Source organism: Maylandia zebra, linkage group LG6, assembly GCF_041146795.1.
Source record: "Maylandia zebra isolate NMK-2024a linkage group LG6, Mzebra_GT3a, whole genome shotgun sequence".
In the NCBI taxonomy this organism is placed as follows: Eukaryota; Metazoa; Chordata; class Actinopteri; order Cichliformes; family Cichlidae; genus Maylandia; species Maylandia zebra.
In genome coordinates this window covers 14,752,901-14,771,550 of record NC_135172.1, presented here as the reverse complement: position 1 = coordinate 14,771,550, position 18,650 = coordinate 14,752,901, and the positions used below count along the sequence as shown (strand labels likewise).

The following is an 18,650-nucleotide window of genomic DNA, read 5'->3' as shown; positions in this document are numbered from 1 at the left end:
CATGTTCTATCTTTTAAATGTGTCCACGAGTGCGATTTAGTTTAAAGGAAATAAAAAATAAGTTACCAATAAGAAACCATCAACATTTGCTGAGACCGACACACCTGCAGGCTCTAAGAACAGTTTCAAACTGACATGTATTATGAAATTGCAGAACTAAAGCTGCTCCTGGAGTTGTCTTTGTTAAGCAAATGTATTCACTAAAAAAACAAAACAAATTTCATCATATTAACTTAAATGTACATTGTGTACTTTTATTAAAATATGTTAATCAGTCACTTCCCCACACATATATGCATAGAAAGATCTCGAGGCAATCACACACCACAGTTTGTTAAGCAGAAAAAAATATTAAACATGGCTTCGCAATGTTGAAAAAAAAGAAAAAAAAATGCACTGCCCCAGTACCCATTTTTTAAAAATATTTACTCCAGAAGGAGCTCAATTATAGCACCATGATGAATTAAACTCCAATATACATGACATAACAGATTGGCATAATTGAAAAATTACAACAACAACAGATAAAAACAACACAACAAATTGAGGTTTGATGACAATGCTGAAGAACATGGAGAATGAATGTTGCAGAAACATGCTTCTGTGTGACTACATATGGATGAGATTTGAGTGCACAGCTCATTATTTGTAAGAACAGAAGGACACGAATGAAACTGTGAGAGCACCACTTACTCCTTCAAAAAGAAAAGAGGACAAAATGAGTGTCGCTGAGGGGTTTTTAACAATCATTACATGTATGCAGTTCTCTTAATCACAGCATGTAAGCCCACAGTGAGAATGCATGACAGGGCTGTGTGAATGAAGGACAGAGTATGCAAACGAGTGTGTGTACAGAAGAAGGAACACTGTTGTAGGTATATCAACTTATAAATATGTGGTTTTGAATCTTTTTTTTTTTCTTTTTATCCCTGCATGTAAAAAATGTCCATGGCTCGTTTTCCCTGTAAATTACTCCCTGACTCTGTTAACCGTTGAAACAAACCGGGCCAACTTCGAAACCAAATTTCTGGTTCTTATTTCCAAAATCGGACACAGCTACATCGATGATGGGAAGCGTGTTGGACAGCGGAGAGTCAAATTCCAAAACTGTCCTCTCCTGCCCTGAGCGTGTCTAGAGCAGACAAAGACAATTGAATAAAGTAAATAAATAATAAAATCATTAATTAATAAGTTATCCTCAAAAGCGTGTCTGAGTTCCTCACCCGACACCCGTCGTATAGTGCAGTGATGTAATGTGTGTTCTCGTATGTCAGCTCCTCGCCGTCGCTGCTTCTAAAGCGCAGTGCGTATTCGTGGTTGTACGTGGCGGTGTGCAGCCAAGCAGCAGAGTTAAGGCAGTGGTAGGTGAATATCTGCTTGGCTGTGGCACTTAGCAGCTTCAGGAAGGTCATCTGGACAATGTGGACTGAAACGCCATCTGACCCGGAGTAGGAAAACTGGAGCACCAAGATCACACTGACTCATTAACAACACCATACAAAGTCAAAACAGTGCAGACAAAGCAAATATAACTGCAAACAGTTTTGGGTGTAACACATTACAAAGTAACACATTACTGCAATCACATTACATTTTTCAGTAGCACGGTATGTAAAGCATTGCTATGTTAAATTCGGTAATCACCTTACGGTTGCAAGTATCTTGTTACTTGCGTTACAAAGGTTCTTCGCTTATCTGAATGCTGGGCAAATAGAGAGAAAAAAAATCAAACAAACATGTTGTTTTCCCTAAGGGAGAGACCAGCAAAGACAAAGCTCAATTCCACCCCTAGTATTTGCGATCTTATTCTTTCGGTCACTATCCAAAGCTCATGACCATAGATGAGAGTAGGGTGGCTTCATAAGGCCACCACCTGATGAAGCCAACAGAACCACATCAAGCAGACAAGATTCTCAGACCACCCGAATAAATGCCTTCTCCCACTTGGCTACACCTAGAAATTCTGTCCATAAAAATTATGAACAGGATCGATGACAAAGGCAAAGAGCAGCCTTGCCGGGAACAAGTCCGATTTACTGCCACCGGCCCTCTCATCCCCAGACTGCTTCCTCTACGGAAGACATGTCAGAGGGATTAAGGAGGTCCTCGAAGTATTCCTTCCACCGCCCGACTATATCCTCAGTCGAAGTCAACAGCGCTCCACCAACGATACACAGTGCAGGTAAAGCACATCTTTCCCCTCCCAAGTTGCCTCACAGTTTGCCAGAATCTCTCCGAGGCAGTCGAAAAGCCTTTTTCCATGGTCTTGCAGAACTCCTCCCAGTTTTTGCTTCAGCCGCTGCCCACTGGCCTGTCAGTAGCTATCGGCTGCCTCCAAAGTCCCCCAGGCTAACCAAGCCTGATAGGACTCCTTCAGCCTGATTATTCCCTTTACCTCCAGTGTCCACCATCTAGTTTGGGAGTCACCACCACAACGGGCACCAAACACCCTGAAGCCGCAGCTCAGAGTAGCAGCTTCACCAGTGGAGATGCTAAACATGATCTATTTGGACTCAGTGTCCCCAGTCTCCCTTGGAATGCTGCCATAGCTCTGCTAGAGGTTGGAGATGAGGATCTTGCAGACTAGGTCATTATACAGGGTGGGCCATTCATATGGATACACTGTAATAAAATGGGAATGGACAAAGAAGCCATCTATGTCCACTGTGAGCGACCATCTTTGAACAGAGGCGGGGGTTTACGACACCAACTCTCTGCCATCTATAATCCAGTTTTGAGATCCCTTCCCAGACGCCTTAACGCCCACTCACATCCTGGGCCATCTGACCTCAGGAATTCGCATGATAAGGTGGGGCCAGGTTTCACAATGAACACACCCGAAACTCTGGCTGATTGGGACCCACGCCCAGTTTCCCACCTTGGCTCAGGCGATTAGAGGATCATCAGGGGGTCCTTTTGTCCCTCTGTGGGGGGTCACTCCCACTAGGCTTATATCTGGGACTCTCCACCATTTGACCTTAGAACTGAAGAAGCTTCTCGGATGAGAGGTGAAACGTCTTCAAGCAACTTAAAGAAGTCCAGACGCTTTTCTTTGCAATCTCCTTTGACCGCTGGGCATTTAAGTAGGTTACATTGTTGGTTCTACAAATGTTTGCCCTAGAAGTGTAAATCAGAATATGCACACAAAAACTTGTTAACCAAGCTTCCTAGCCTTAAGGCCCTTTCACATCGGACGCAGCACACGCAGCGCTGTGTTCTGAAACTCATTCGTGTCTATAATGGTTTCCTGCTGCGCCGAGCAAAGTGCAGCACAAGTCAGAGAGACACATGTTTTGAAATGACAAGAAACGGGCACATCTAGTACACGTAGAGTACTAGTTTTACAAACCAACTTTCATACCTCTTAGCTTTTTTAAACTGTTATATTATTTTTAAATTTAAATTTACCACACAACTGTTGTTTAACATTAATCTGAAGTTTTCTTTGAGCTTGTTTTTCCAAGTCTACTACCCTTTGCAGAATTCTGAACTCGTAAAGACAAGAATGGAGCAGCACCTGCGTCCCTCCAGGCCACAGCAGTTCATTTGACGGAGCAGCACACATTCAGATTTTTGCCCTCACCTGAATCCTCCCTCACTAAAACTTAAAAAAACAAAAAGCATTTTAATTTCTCCTCTTTAACAGTCTTAGCTGGGCAGCTTTGGCTGCACAATTATTCTCTGTCTTCACCTGCAGACTTCTTCTTCCTCTTGTTGGAGTTAGCAAGTTTTGCAGAACATGCTGCCTATTCCGCTATTAACCGCTGGACTTTCCTTTTACTTGACATGATAAGTACGAAAGTACCATAATTAGCATAAAAATGTATGTTTATTTTGCAGTTGAACATCAAGGACACAAACCTATTCAAGCTTTATTATTATTATTGTTGTTGTTATTATTATTGTTATTATGATATTATTATTATTATTATTAGCTTTTAATGCAGCCAATTTTCCCATGAGAATAGCCAGCTAAGGTAAACACATGCAGATGTGAATATGGTTGCTATTACAAATACTATGCACCTGTTTGCAATACAGACAGATAAATATTTTATTATTGACAGGGTTGCTGCCCCTTACATCAAACCAGAAAAAACACATGGTCCCCATGGATGTTCATGAGAGGTTAGCTTTGACTTTTAAATAATTTTAAGTTTCAGGATCTTTGCAGTAGAATGCAGCAGCTATAGTCACAAATTGGCTTGCTGCAACACACCAATGATTCTTTAGGTGAGTCAAGCGATTTTAAAGCCAGAGTGTGTTTCCATCCCATCTCTACAGTACCACAGTAGGCGGACAGGATTTCTGGAGAAGTTGGAACTATTTCTTAGCAGGAGTTTAAAGCCATCTGTGTCTTTGTATTCATTTAAAGCTGAAATCTAAAATTGTGGATAACAAAAAACCTCGTCACATATCCCACAGTATTTATTATTTCCCCACTGGCCCATGCAGTCTGCGCAGTCCACTCAGTCAAATATTTTGGGCTGCACGTCTGCAGAGGAGTATTCATCCACCCACACAGATTTATGTACATGATGAAATGTGCGTCACTCTGACGTTTGCATGCAAAAAGCATGAACTGGCCTTTAGTGAGGGAGACAGTTCCTGGTGTACCCATCACTGATACGATTGCTGCCAAAGTCTAAGTCTAAATCAGATGGTTTGGAATTACTCATGAAATCTGTAAGATGCTTAGACCAGATTTACTTGGTTCGACAAATTAACACGATGTTACAATAGCAAAAAAGCAAAGACAAAGATGCAAAATATTACAAACCTTTCTAAACCTTAAATCTGTGGGTAACAGGTGACCTGTACCACTTGTAAAAGTGTTTACAGTCAGATCCAGAGCCTTGATGAAGATACTGTTAATGTGTGTAAATTCACCCCAGATGTTTTTGTGTGTGTCTTTTTCACTCTGTGGCTGCTGGATCAATGTTTTAATACTACATACAGAACATTCAGACATGAATCTAACAGATATTTCAATATGTTAAAAACAACTAAGAAAAAAGAAATGACATGAAAGTCACTCTTTGTGCGAGTGCTTCTGAGTAAAGGCGTCAAAGACTTTTTCACTGTGTACTGATTTCTGTGTAGAAATGTGACTATAAGTGTGATTTACTATAAGTACCTCTGCTCACTGTAAAAAGTAACTTAACTCTCTGTAAAAGAGGTTGCATTATTGAGGCATCATCCACCGACACTCCGCGTTAACTACAGTTCAATTAAGTTCAGCTCTGTTTGATAAAAACAGTGTTACTGAGAGCCAGAAATATGTGGGGCTTGGGTCTAAACATGCAGGGTGAGGACTCTGAGTTAGACAGCCAAAGCTTTGGCACAGGACTCACAGCTTTGAGCCATCTGCCTTACTCATTCTTATAACTAATTTGTTCTCTTTGTTATTTAAAATTAATGTTATTTTAAGTAAATTTACTGGTCCTTACATAGGCATTTTGTACCCTACTTTCTAGCTAACATTCAACAATCCAATCAGTGCATCAAGGTTCAATAATTTGCCCAAGAAAACTTTGGCATGAAGACTGGAGGAGCCAGAGATCGAATCACCAACCTTCTAATGAGTAGATAATCTGGTCTAACTCCTAAGCCGGATGAGGTGAAAAAAATAAGACATGCCTTATTTCACTATTAATTTAACTCAATGTGAGGCTACAAACTTTAATAAATTACGTTTAATCATTTAAATCCTATCCTCTCAAAATGTTAAGCTCTGGAAGAGAATCCCAGACAAATATTTATGTGGAGAGGCCAGCTACAAAAACATCCTTCAGTTGCAAACTGACACTGTGTGTCTTTAGTAAATACCAGCAGCAGCTTTTCTTATGCCAAAAGAGGATTTTGTGCTGGCACAGTCTGTTAGTAAATCTGCCCCAAGTGTCTCTAAAATTCAGAGTTTCTTTTAAAGCTTTGCAACTGGCACTCATCCAGATGTGTTAAGCCCAACAAATATGTGCAATAATCATCAAACTATACCTTTTTTCCTTTCCTGAATTGACTGTACCATCTGCCAGGCTTTTCCTCTTTCCAGGATGCTAATTTTACCTAAAAACAGACAAACAAAAGAATCACCTCCAAATTCACACAGTCAGCAAACTGGTGATGACTAAATAGTGTTTACATCATGCAGCTTTTGATACAGCCTCCTGCTTATTTTTAATGTTAATCGTATTGCTCCAAAAAAATAGCACACTGTGTTATTTATGTAAACGAACCGACTGGAACTTCTTGTCGGGGTACAGACACGTCTCTCCCTGTGCGGTGAAGTTACAAAACACCTTGAAGGAGTCTCTATGGCAACCCTGGTTGGGATCTATCCAGTATTCGCCTGGATAGAGAGACAAAGAGAGGACCTCAGGGGGGCCAAGGCCACAGCAGACAGAAGCAGCAGAAAAAATCTACAGATTATCTTGAAATGAGACAGCTGTGCTCAACAGATGGCCAAGAACATAAACTGATGAAGTACCGTTGGGGAGATCTGGGTGGAGAAGCCAAAGCTCTTTGCAGGTGCGGGCGGGGCTGTGGTATGTCCCTTGCGGGGTGCGCAGACCTTCTACTTCGACTTTCATCGAGGATAGAGAGGCAAACACTTCCTCCATGCCTTGGCCCTTCTTTTCGTTTAGCTGGCTGTCCTGCTCCGCCTGATCCCCTTGCATCATTTCCTCCTCTCCCCCACCTATGGCCTCCTCCTCCCCATCCTCTTCATCTTCAAGTGCAGCACCATCCACCCAGGAGTGATTTCTCCTCCTTCTGCCTCGTTGTGGCAGAGGGACCACACCAGCTGCTGGTAGTCCCTGAGACGGAAGTAGATGAAAAGACAGAAAGAAGAATGGATTGAAGTAGACAAAAAAAGAAGAGAAGAGTCCAGATGCACATGGATCAATGGCAAAGTAAACAAAGGTCATACGATTCTTGAATGAACTAAATATTACTCACTGGGAGTCCTGGAGGTCCTGCGGGCCCAGTGTCTCCTCTAGGACCAATTGGACCCTAAATGAGCCACAAAATGATCAGTCTTTCAGTTTCAGTTATGAGTAGTTATGGTGTAATATAACAGCACTGAATAATTCAGTTGTGTGAAATGATGAATCTCAGAGTTACCTGATTTCCTTTAGAGCCCTTCTGACCAATCACACCCTATGAGAGAAATGAGAGAGCAAAAAAGAGGAAACACGGATGCACTGTTTCAGAAATCTCCATGCTTATGTGTTTATAAGTCATGTAGGAAAATAATCGTGCAAACTCACAGACAGACCCGTAGGACCAGGTGGACCGTGAGGACCTGATGAACCAACTGGACCCTAATATTACACAGTGGGGTGAACATAGTCAGCAGATTCCTTTTACGTGCAGTTAATTATCAGAATAATACTGGAAAGCTTGGGATTAATGCCAAATGATATTTGTTTAAACCGATTAAAAGTATATAGACATTAAAAATAATGATCATGTTGTAGTTAATAAACAGATCAGTGTCCGCAATCATCAGTCATACCAACAATTTATCAAGTGATAAAAAGTGACAGAAATATGTTCTTATGATATTTATGAATTGTTCTTATTGTTAAAGCAAGTTGTTTCTTTGGTTTAGCGCTACACACTTCAAAAGGTGCAGCTTTTACTTTGAAGGTGAACTGTCTCTGTTCACCTTCAACAGGCCGATCCGCGCTAACTCGCTAACGGAGATTTTGCCGCGTTAACGCGGTTGTGGCATTAACGTCATTTTAATGAGATTAACACTGACAGCACTAAATAAAACACTTGTATCTAAGATTTTGTTCAAGGTTGAAAAAGTATACCAAGACACTCTGCCTTAAAATCCTGTCGCTTTAACTACATTTACATAATTATTATGTGGCATTAAACCTTTCATATAGTGTCTAAGTACAGTAAACTTGACTTCATAAGTTAATGTGCCAAACATGTAATTTAATATTTGCTAAATTAGATATTACTGCCATTAAATTAAAATGATGTGATACTTTTATAAGTGGTTATAGTAATTATTATCACTATTATCATAAATAATAACATTTTGTAATTTTATCCCATTGGAAGGTGGTTGCTAGGTAACATCATGACATTATAATATCTGAAATAGATAAGAACCTTCAGGGACTAAATATGCATTTTCTTTACATTTATATAACTGGACAAATTTCAGGTCTTTACTCACTCTATCAAAAACAGATACTAAACCATTGTTTATAGCAAACTTTATACTTTGCATATCATCATAAAGCTAAAACTGTGACAGCAGCATCTAGATGTCTCCATGATTTGATACTGGACTTTCATGATACACCTCTACACATCTTGTGTTATTTGCTTGCTTGGAGAGTGTGTTCAAGCATTTTTTAAGCACCTCATCTCCCTTTGGACCCAGTAATCCCTGGTTTCCTGGTAGTCCTCTGTCACCCTTCTCTCCAATGTCTCCTGGTGGCCCTATCAGACCTATTACACCACCATGACCCTACAAAGATATCAGAGATGAGGTCAAAGAAAAGTCCCAGTAAAGGATAACTTGAATATTTGTGAGTACAGTATGAACACACCTTGTCTCCCTTCTTGCCGGGGTCTCCCTTCAGTCCTGTTATACCCGGTGGACCCTGAGGAGATGAAATGATGAGTCAATTCAATCCACTTCAATTTTATTTATATAGCGCAAATCACAACAACAGTTGCCTCTAGGTGTTTTATATTGCAATGTAATGTTAACCTTTATAGTTCGGTTTTATGTGCTACACACGTATTTTTTCTGTTAAATTATCTTTAGAATAATATGCAAAAACATCAAACTGTGGTTTTAATGCAAGATGGAAGCGTGATTTTGTTGAAAACTTCTCAGATTTGCTATTTGATGGGTTATCTTACCATGGGACCTGGTGGTCCTGTCTGGCCTGGTGGTCCATTTAAACCCTGCTCACCCTGAAAGAAGACAAAGAAATGATTGAAACATCATGTATTCCGTGCTTTACTCACTCCTTCTGTGCTTTTCCTAAATTAACTCACTGCAGGCCCGGGGATCCCTCTCAGACCCTGGGGACCAGGCTTGCCAGGATGCCCCTGGGCTCCCACAGGGCCCGTCTTCCCAATGGGACCTTCCAATCCCAGAGCACCCTGCAGTGACAGAGAGCAAGTCAGCTTTCAGGCACTGCCAGTATTTAGAAGTTATTATTGAAAGACTTGTTTCAAACTCTCACCTTCGCTCCTTTCAGGCCTGCTTTTCCTTCCTTTCCTGGTTTCCCCATGTGGCCCTGAAGAACAACATTTTAAAACATTTTAACCTGAATCTGTCATAAGGGTGCAGTCATGCACAAACACACACACACACATACGCACAGTGAGAATGCATTAAGCAAAAATACTCCCAACCTCTGCCCAACAGCAGAAGTTTTAATCTTCAGATTTAACAGTAAATAGAAAATGAGGTTTCTGCATGCAGACAAAAGAACATCATAAGAAAAACAGACAGACCCTTCGCCCTGGAGGCCCAGGTGGTCCAGGTTCCCCGGGTGCCCCTGGGGGTCCCTGGTACATTTAAAGAAAAAGGTTAGCTGGTCGGTCATTATGTTGCGTTTTCTTTTGTGTTCATACAGCAGTCTACAGCTTACAAGGTTTCCAGGGTCTCCTGTGTCTCCTTTAGATCCAGAGAGGCCATCAACACCCTGATGGGGGAACAAAGATTGTGGGCAGAGGAACACATAACAGCTTTAAAAGCAATAAAATGGGAAAAAAATAAGAAAAAAAACTAGCCTGGTAGATGTCTGACTGAGAAAACAACAACTACAAAGATGTTACATAATGAGGATTTTATGTACTTTAGTTTCCAGTGGAAATATAAGAGCTCACGAGGAGCTTTGTTTCTCCACAGATCATCTAAAATATATGTTTGCCTGGTGTTTTCAAATTTAGCTCGGATGTAATTTCAAAGTTTGGTTTATTCCACATCTCCCTCTCTATGGGTCCTCATATATTTTTAACATTTTAGTTTGAATTCATTCAAATTCCAGGAAACTGCAAGTGCAATGCAACCGACAAAGATGAAACATTGAAGTCCTTTAAAAAAATAATGACTTTTTATCCTAGAAAGCTCTTTTTTGGTGAGTCTTTGTTCTGTAAAGTGGATGCATCAAACAGAATGAGGATGATAGATCAAACAGAAGAGAAGGAAGAAGAAGAAAACAAAGAGCAGACACTCACGTTGGGTCCAGCTTCTCCCTGCTGTCCAAGGTCCCCAGTCAGACCTATAGGACCCTGCGGAGAGTGAAGGAGAAGCGCTACTACACCAACATGTTGTACATCATAGAGTGTATTTCATAAATGATTGAAACAGTGCATTCGCTACAAAGTATACAACACTTTTAAGTTTTAAAGTGAGATTATTTCTCTTTCTAATCATGTTCTTTATGAAATACTCCTTGAAATGTTCCGTAACATAATTTTTCTTGCTTAATTGGACTTTACTTTGATTTTCTGACTGTTTATATATTATGGAAATTAAATACAGCACTGCGTTGTGAAGCTTCTGTCTCTAAAGTCTTAAGCTAGTAGTAAAGTCTTTAGCTAATTGCTAAATGCTTTTTTTGCTAGCCTTATTTTTATAGTTCTTTCTGAGGCCCATATTCATCAAGGTTTGATCTGCTGTGCATTAAGAGATGCTCTACTGAATACCTTGATTGTAACAAGTAGTTTTTTGAGTTATTGTTGTCTTCATATGAGCTCTGATTATTCTCTCTTTTTGGCATCAACAAGGCGTTTTCAGAAAACTGCTGCTCACTGGATATTTTCTCTTTTTCAGACCATTCTTTGTCTGGAGATGACTGTGTGTGTAAATCCCAGTAGACTGGCAGTTTCTGAAATGCTCCAGCCTAATACCAGCCTATCTGGAACCATCAACAAATCTACATTCGAAGTCACTTAGATCACTTTTGCTATCCATTCTGATGCTCAGTTCTACATGCCTAAATGCACTTCCCAACAGTTCCCGACATGTGACTGGAGCATTGAATATGTGAAAAGATTGTGTTAATAAGCAATTGAACAGGTTTCCAACAAGTGGTTGGAGTAGGAGTAGGATTTCCTGCTTGTCTAGTACATTAAACAGTATAGGAAGGGAAGAATGTTAGGGTACCACAAACTATATTAAACGTAATCAGGCAATCAAAGATTTTCATAGTGTATTACAGTGGTTTGGGTTGACTAGTATTATAATACTGATAAACACTTAAATAGTATGTTTTTTTTGTCATGAATGTCGCTTACAGCATTGCCTTTGGCTCCATCCTCCCCTGGGGTGCCTCTAGCTCCTGGAGGACCAGACATTCCTGGAGGACCCGTATCTCCCTTCTCCCCTTGTTCTCCTTTTGCTCCCTAAAACAACAAAAGAACAGAGTAAGTGATCATCTTGGGTATGTCAAAGGAAAAGAGAAAAAAATTGAGTATTATAAATGGATTAAAGGATGTCCGTGCCTTCCAAATAAGCAAACAAACTCACTGGCTTTCCTGAAACACCAACTGCTCCAGGATCACCTGCCTCACCATCCTCACCCTAAGAGGGAAGGCAAATTAGGTGTAAGATCATCTGGAAAGAGCATCAATATCTAAAAGCTGTTTTATTTGTTATTTTCTTTACCTTCTCTCCAACAACACCTGGCTGCCCAATCATCCCGGGACGACCAGGTGGCCCCTGTTCACCACAGAGACTTTTTAATTTCATCAAAACGTAAATCAAGCGCTTGACTAAATGCAGATCCACAAATATGCCTGTGAGACTTACCTGCCCCCCAATAGGTCCTTGAGATCCAGAAGGTCCTTGTTGTCCAGGTGGACCCTAAATTATGTGATGAGACAGAAACAAGTTTACTGATTATAGAAAATGGAGTGGAAAAAATGTGGCAAATAATAAAACAGATTAAGAGCTCACCATCAGTCCCACATGGCCACTCTCGCCTTTTTCTCCTGGTAGGCCAGGCATGCCCTTGGAGAACACATACAGCATTATATGACGAGAGTGCAGACTTTATTGTTTGCCTTCATAAAATAAGAGTCTCACCTGTAATCCTATTGGTCCTGTAGAGCCCTTGAAGCCTCTGGGACCTTCATCTCCTTTGGGGCCATACATGCCCTGTTGGCCCCGAGGACCTGGCAAACCATCTAGACCCTGTTATGCAGGGGAGAGTGAGAAATGTCTTTATGACTGAAATTGTTTATTTAACTTTCTGAAATGATGTAATTCCCACTAAACCTGTTTGACTGAGAGAGACAACAAACTGTGAAGTATCAGTACAAAGTACCAAATGGAAATAATTTATGAAGGGATTGATCTGATGGGTAAATTATTTATACGTCAGATGTTTGGTACCCATACTACTGGTAAGAATACAATACAGTTTCATCATGAAATACACACCACGGTAAATAAAAAACTACAAAGTGAAAAGCTAGCTGAAGAATTGACACTGACAGTGTAAATTGAGACATTTCAATTTTCAAAACCCTCAAAATGAAAAAATGAGAGAAGCAAACTCACCGGAAGTCCAGGCTGACCTATCGGCCCCTGGGGGCCAGTAGGCCCTGGAGGCCCCTGTGAGGAGAGAGGGAAGATGAAACAAACATGTATGATCATGTTTTTGTGCACTATTGAGTATGTACGTCTGCGGCTCCAGACTCACTCCTTCTCCTTTGTCTCCTTTGCTGCCTTTCTGTCCAGGTTTTCCCTGCTCTCCCTGTGGACACATACAGAGGACACAGCTTATAACAACAGTACAGACACATACTCACCCATCCCCTCCGGCTCATACAGGTGCATTTGGTTTTACCTTATCCCCGTCCTCTCCTGCAGGTCCCGCAGTGCCCATTGCCCCAAGCATCCCTACAGGTCCCTGGTCCCCATCCTGACCTGCCGGTCCTATTGGACCCTTCTCTCCCTGGGACACAAATACACACATTTAATTCCTGTTATTCTGTACAAAAACATATCAATAGTAAAAACTAACAATCCAACCAAAGGCAGACTACTTTGATGGATCTTTGTTTTTCATCCATGCTGCTTATGAAAATGGACCAAATGGGCAAATATAATATAAGAACATAGAAGATTAGATGTAATTACAGGCTCCCCCTTCTCTCCCATTGGTCCAGGTCCTCCAATTGCTCCGGCCCTACCAGGCTGTCCAATGGCACCAGCTGGTCCTGGAGGGCCCCTCTCACCCGTTGGCCCCTGGAAACAATCAGTACACCATGTTGACACTTGAATGCTTAAAAAACAGGGGTTTTTTTTAGTCATTGTAGGAAAATAATAGCACTTGACATAAATAACATATATGCCAAATACTATTTGAAAAGTGCTTTTGGCTTTTTCTTTTTAGGTTTTACTTCAACCACACATGCACATTGGAGCTACAAACTGTGTTTGCTAAGGCAGCAACATGAATGACTTGATGTTTTCTGGTTTGGCTGTTTTAAAGAAAATGATTAGCTTTTTATTGGGGCAGGAGAGTATTTGTCATACAGTCACCATTTCTCTCAGGACCATTTTAGTTGAGATCGGACTGTTTTATCCATCTGCAGCAAATTATGTTTGTCAGTATATTCTGCCAAAAAGCAGGAAAGCAACAGCAAGAATCCCTGACAGAACAATGGACATTACTTTGATTGTCAGCAAGGGTTGAGCCACAAAGTGGCTTGCACAGGCAGTAGCGACTGTATCTATCAGTGTGCCATGAGTGTGATTTACAAAGAGGAAGCAAAAAAAGGGTAACAGCTGTGCCATTAGCTAATGTAGGACTGCATTAAGATCTGCTGGGATTACTAACCACGCTTGACTCTGATACTTGGGTTTGTATTCAAGATCTCTCAAGTGGTTTCTCTCCATTGTGTCATTTCTGTCTTTGTTTAATTTTTTATAGTGAATATGTGAATCGGAAATCACCTGATCACAGTCTAGCAAAAATGGTTAAAATGTTTGAAATATTCTACTTTATAACTATGCAACAAACAGAAACCCAGAAGACATGCTGTAGACTCACTATGGCTCCTGGTGACCCACGAGGTCCCGATCCACCTTTCAGACCAGGAGGTCCCTGGAAATATCACACATCATTTTGAATTTATATCTTATATTATTCCTAATCTTAAGAAAGTAAGAACTAAATATTAATGTGTGTGTGTGTTACCATAATGCCCGGGGCTCCTCTGCTCCCTCTGAACCCTTTCATGCCTGGAGGTCCATTTTTCCCAGATGTCCCATGTAAACCGGGGTCCCCCTGAGAGGAAATGAAAAGCATAGTGAAATTGAAGCATGCGTTGTGTTTCTATCATACACTGTGGACCTGCGAATGTGGACTGACCTTTCCACCTTCCTTCCCAGCAGTCCCAGGTAAACCATGCTCTCCAGGTACACCTGGTGCTCCTGGGTGACCTCGGTCCCCTGGTGGGCCGGGCTCTCCTGATTTGCCCTGAAAAAAATATAACAATGTGACTGGCTCAGTAATACCAATGAAAACATTCAGCACATGAAGGATTCACACTTTCGTGCTTACCTGAGGCCCCACCACACCTGAAGGTCCTGGGGGTCCAGTCTTTCCTTGGAATCCCTGCAGCATAGAAAATATGGAAATAAAGCATGTTCAGATGAGTTTTTGTGTGTGGGGAGACAAAAAGAACATCTTTAACCAACGACCCATGACCTCACTCACCGGCTCTCCTCTTTGGCCTGGGTGACCTGGAAGCCCATCTTTCCCAGCTGGACCCTACACACAGAGACACTTGGTGAGAAATGAAGCTCAGGAAGTTAAATATGAGGTGGTAAAATACCCTTCACCTTCAACCTTTTAAACAAGTCATGAACCTGGTAATAGTTTAGAGTGTAGAATATCAAATAATCACTTAGAGGTCAAATTCATCTTTGTTTTGTTTACTGTACAGAATTTCAGCTTGATCTACAAACTCGGTTTCCTCCTAACTTGGTCTATTTTCTTCTTGCAAGAAGAAGTTGTAAACAGCAATGAATCAGTTCTAAATGTACATCTATGTCAAAAAAAGTCTCCACAGCACCATTTGCAGTCCTGTGAAAAACTAAATGCACTCTTAATGCGTCCACAGGATTTAAGAGGATAAAGAGCAATCAGGAGCAGGTAATCAAATGCACTTGATTAAATGATCATCAACAAGCACAAGCACCTCTATAAAAGCAGATGTTTTGGTAGTTTAATGGTCTGGTGCATTTGGATATGCGTTAACATAATACCACAATCTTCCTGGGAGTGGATGTCCTAGCAGATTCACCCCAAGATTAGACTCTGCAGGCCTCAGTTAACAGGTTACATCTTAACATTCATGACTTTCTAAAAGAACGTTTGCAAAGTTCATCCATCCATCCTCATCCGCTTTGTCCGGGGCCGGGTCGCGGGGGCAGCAGCCTAAGCAAAGAGGCCCAGACCTCCCTCTCCCCAGCCACCTCCTCCAGCTTATCCGGGGGAATACCAAGGCGTTCCCAGGCCAGCCGAGAGATATAATCTCTCCAGCGTGTCCTGGGTCTGCCCCAGGGCCTCCTCCCGGTGCAAAGTTTTATCAGAATAAACCAGAAGACTTCTGGAACCATGTTGAGAACAAAGGGGAGATGTTTGGCTATGACACATGCGCACAGCGCCATGTTTGGGGAAAAACATCTCATACCACCTGTCAAACGCAGTGATGGAGGGCTGGGGATTTGGACTCATTTTGCAGTCACAGGACCTGGGCATCTTGCAGTCAGTGAGTTAAACATGAATGCCTCTGTTTATCAAACTATTCCAGAATTAAATCTGAGAAAATCTGTGACAACTGAAGTTTGGCTGAAACTGGGTCATGTAACATGACCATGATCTAAAGCACAGCAGTAAATCTACAACAGAACGGCTGGAAAACAAAAGAATCAAGGTGTTACAAAGGCCTGGTCAAACAACACGTCTGAATCTAGTTCAAATACTAAATTGGGACCTTAAATAGAGCTGTTCATAAATGAATGCTCGTAAACCTCAATGAGCTAAAGCAAAACTGTAAAGAAAAGTGGACCAAAATTCCTCCACAATCCTATGAGAGACTAATGAAGACATGCAGAAAAGGATTATTTCAAGTTATTGCTGCTGAAAGTGGTTCTGAATCATGTACTTAATTTTTCACAGGACTGCATACACTCCTGAGAAAAAAACTTTTTTTCACATCACTGTATGTGTGAAATTTTGTGAATGTGTCTACATATCTCTGTACTGCACTCACAACTGCTCCTTTAGGTCCCGGCTCTCCATTCCTTCCTTGTAGCCCTTGAGGTCCCTAAAAAACAGAAAATAGCCTATAAACAGCAAAATCTAAAGATAAGATAATATAGGTTAAAAGTATTTTTCTTACCCTTTCTCCAGATGGCCCTGGTGGGCCATCATGTCCTGAAGCACCCTATGAAAATATAAGAGAGAAGAAGAACAAGGAGGCGGTAATGGGTAAAAATATTAAACCATAGCTAATGGTGACAGGATTTTGCCATTGGCTAACAATACAGTCAACAAACCTTTTCTCCTGATTTACCAGTAGGCCCTCTCGCTCCCCTGGCACCTCGTGCACCCTGCCAAAGAAGAAACTTCAAAGTTAGGGCAAACAAACCTGTACAGATCTGAGAAGGAAGATAGTCAGTGCGTCTGCAGAGGCATGTACATTACTGCTGGGCAAGTGGCAACCTGTGAGGCTCAAAAACAAAAAAGTCAATGGGGAAGTGCCAAAATGTAATTTTTTGAACAGCCACTAGAGGCTTCCTGTTAAAGTGGGCCGGTGAATAAATTTAGAGCAGATGTAACCATATTTAAAGCTTCAATTACAGTTTTTTATAGCTAATTTAGTCCTTCGTGACAACAGTAAAGGCCTGGAGTTTTTGATAACTCACCTGTTTAATTCATTTTGAAGGCTTAAAGTTAGAGTCACAGCCTTTCTGCACACTTTTGACAGATGTGCAAATGCAGGGAGCTGTAGCAGCGAGCTTTCTGCCAGCCTTAAACTCCTCTAATCTGAGTCACCAAACTGTCTCTCTCGCCTGTGTTTGTTGTGTCTGATGCTTGTTTGTTACTTTGGCCTAATTAGCAGATACGTGTGGCTATGCTCTTCACCCATAAATTCAGAATTTTGCTAACCAGGCTTGATCGCTGATGAATCGACACTCTTTACACTCTGGAGCATGGGAGTGACAAAACACTGATGTTTTAAAACAGGGCTTCACAAACCGATTGGTGACATCATCACAGCGATGACCATATTTTCTACACAGTATGGCTCAATTTCTTTCAAGAGAGGAGAGGACAGGAGAAGAAACCATTTTGGGAAAGATGTGAAGATGTGCAGATGTGATGGTAAAATTCTTCATGCATCGGATTTTATCTGAATGGAGATGTGCTCCATCTTTCTGAACAGTGTGTCCATAAATGTGGCAACGGCAATGTGCCAGTTTTACTACACAGGTAGTACTTTCAGATGTTTATATGTCGATCTTTCTGTGGAGAGATTTTGTCACTGCCATAATATCTGTGCAACATACAGCCACAGAAATTTGCAAATGAGGTCAAAATGAGTTCAAAATGAGGGCTGATTCTGATGATTGCTGCTTTGTGAAAACTCAGCCATGTTGCAGCTGATGTGACATGTTGATAAGAGGGTCTCTTCAATGCAGGCTGTAGCTGAAGACGTACAAAAAAAAGGTTACAAAAAAGAACAAGATTATACAGACTATGATCAAATCAGCCAATGTTCTTGTCCCTCTTCAATTTATATTAAAAACATCATAGTATTTTTTTCATTTGTGACTAAGAATTTTGTATAAAGTATTTACATCTTTTACTTTACGGTACTGTGAAATTCAAATACATGCTATTCAGAAATCGCCACTAATTGTCTTTTGCAATATTAAACCTTTTTATTAGTCTATGTTCCAATATAGGACTTTGCAAGAGTGCAGGATTTCTTTTTTGTTTCACTTTTTAACTAGCCAAAACTTTTATGTTTGTTTCAAATCACAGAGTCTGATTCATCTTGATGGTAAGAAAGGCCACTGAAATTTCCAGGCTTTTATCTTTAATAGTTTTTGAGATACTCATGTTCAGACATTGCTGCAGATTTCAATGAGAGAAGAAAAGGCCTGAAAATGGGTCAATTTTTTTTCAAAAAAGCATGCCTTGAAAACTATTTGATATATGACGCAAAAATTTCACCAAAATCATCATATTTATTTTTGCACCATAAAACTTTTATGGAAATGAACGATTCAAGCAGAAAGCCCGTGCTGATTTGAGCCAGAATGACCCCGACATAAAGTGAGACAATGGCATCCTTGACCGTGTCCTTTCTGCCATTACTCAAATATCTGTTTTGAGACGATACTCACATTTGGTCCCCTCTGGCCTGCACTTCCTGGTTGTCCTGCAGGGCCCTGATTTAGAGGACAAAAGAAGAATATTGAAGGAAATAGCATCATCATTTTTCAGAGAAAATATCATCACGATGTCAAACCCTCCACTTACTTTTTTCCCTTTTTCTCCCAAAGCTCCCACTGAACCAGGAAACCCATCAGATCCCTGGGAGGAAAAAGACGCATAGATTTGCTTTGCGTA

The 18,650-nt window shown here is 40.9% G+C and overlaps 1 protein-coding gene across 1 annotated transcript in view; it reads right to left on the bottom strand.

The window, feature by feature from the left end:
* Positions 1 to 228: 228 nt before the first annotated feature.
* The window catches only part of LOC101466016 (uncharacterized), a 47,363-nt gene continuing 28,941 nt past the window's right edge, over positions 229 to 18,650 (bottom strand). Inside the window, exons 31-66 of the mRNA XM_004569006.3 lie at positions 18,561 to 18,614; positions 18,425 to 18,469; positions 16,568 to 16,621; positions 16,411 to 16,455; positions 16,282 to 16,335; positions 14,721 to 14,774; positions 14,565 to 14,618; positions 14,373 to 14,480; positions 14,199 to 14,288; positions 14,052 to 14,105; positions 13,136 to 13,243; positions 12,843 to 12,950; positions 12,696 to 12,749; positions 12,554 to 12,607; positions 12,077 to 12,184; positions 11,948 to 12,001; positions 11,801 to 11,854; positions 11,657 to 11,710; positions 11,519 to 11,572; positions 11,287 to 11,394; positions 10,225 to 10,278; positions 9,636 to 9,689; positions 9,499 to 9,552; positions 9,225 to 9,278; positions 9,034 to 9,141; positions 8,896 to 8,949; positions 8,577 to 8,630; positions 8,387 to 8,494; positions 7,269 to 7,322; positions 7,123 to 7,158; positions 6,958 to 7,011; positions 6,488 to 6,815; positions 6,237 to 6,349; positions 5,998 to 6,066; positions 1,224 to 1,457; positions 229 to 1,132 (exon numbers count right to left, since the gene is read on the bottom strand). Coding sequence (XP_004569063.3) covers positions 986 to 1,132; positions 1,224 to 1,457; positions 5,998 to 6,066; positions 6,237 to 6,349; positions 6,488 to 6,815; positions 6,958 to 7,011; positions 7,123 to 7,158; positions 7,269 to 7,322; positions 8,387 to 8,494; positions 8,577 to 8,630; positions 8,896 to 8,949; positions 9,034 to 9,141; positions 9,225 to 9,278; positions 9,499 to 9,552; positions 9,636 to 9,689; positions 10,225 to 10,278; positions 11,287 to 11,394; positions 11,519 to 11,572; positions 11,657 to 11,710; positions 11,801 to 11,854; positions 11,948 to 12,001; positions 12,077 to 12,184; positions 12,554 to 12,607; positions 12,696 to 12,749; positions 12,843 to 12,950; positions 13,136 to 13,243; positions 14,052 to 14,105; positions 14,199 to 14,288; positions 14,373 to 14,480; positions 14,565 to 14,618; positions 14,721 to 14,774; positions 16,282 to 16,335; positions 16,411 to 16,455; positions 16,568 to 16,621; positions 18,425 to 18,469; positions 18,561 to 18,614 — 2,943 coding nt within the window. The 3' untranslated portion in view covers positions 229 to 985. The remainder of the gene's footprint in view (positions 1,133 to 1,223; positions 1,458 to 5,997; positions 6,067 to 6,236; positions 6,350 to 6,487; positions 6,816 to 6,957; positions 7,012 to 7,122; positions 7,159 to 7,268; positions 7,323 to 8,386; positions 8,495 to 8,576; positions 8,631 to 8,895; positions 8,950 to 9,033; positions 9,142 to 9,224; positions 9,279 to 9,498; positions 9,553 to 9,635; positions 9,690 to 10,224; positions 10,279 to 11,286; positions 11,395 to 11,518; positions 11,573 to 11,656; positions 11,711 to 11,800; positions 11,855 to 11,947; positions 12,002 to 12,076; positions 12,185 to 12,553; positions 12,608 to 12,695; positions 12,750 to 12,842; positions 12,951 to 13,135; positions 13,244 to 14,051; positions 14,106 to 14,198; positions 14,289 to 14,372; positions 14,481 to 14,564; positions 14,619 to 14,720; positions 14,775 to 16,281; positions 16,336 to 16,410; positions 16,456 to 16,567; positions 16,622 to 18,424; positions 18,470 to 18,560; positions 18,615 to 18,650) is intronic.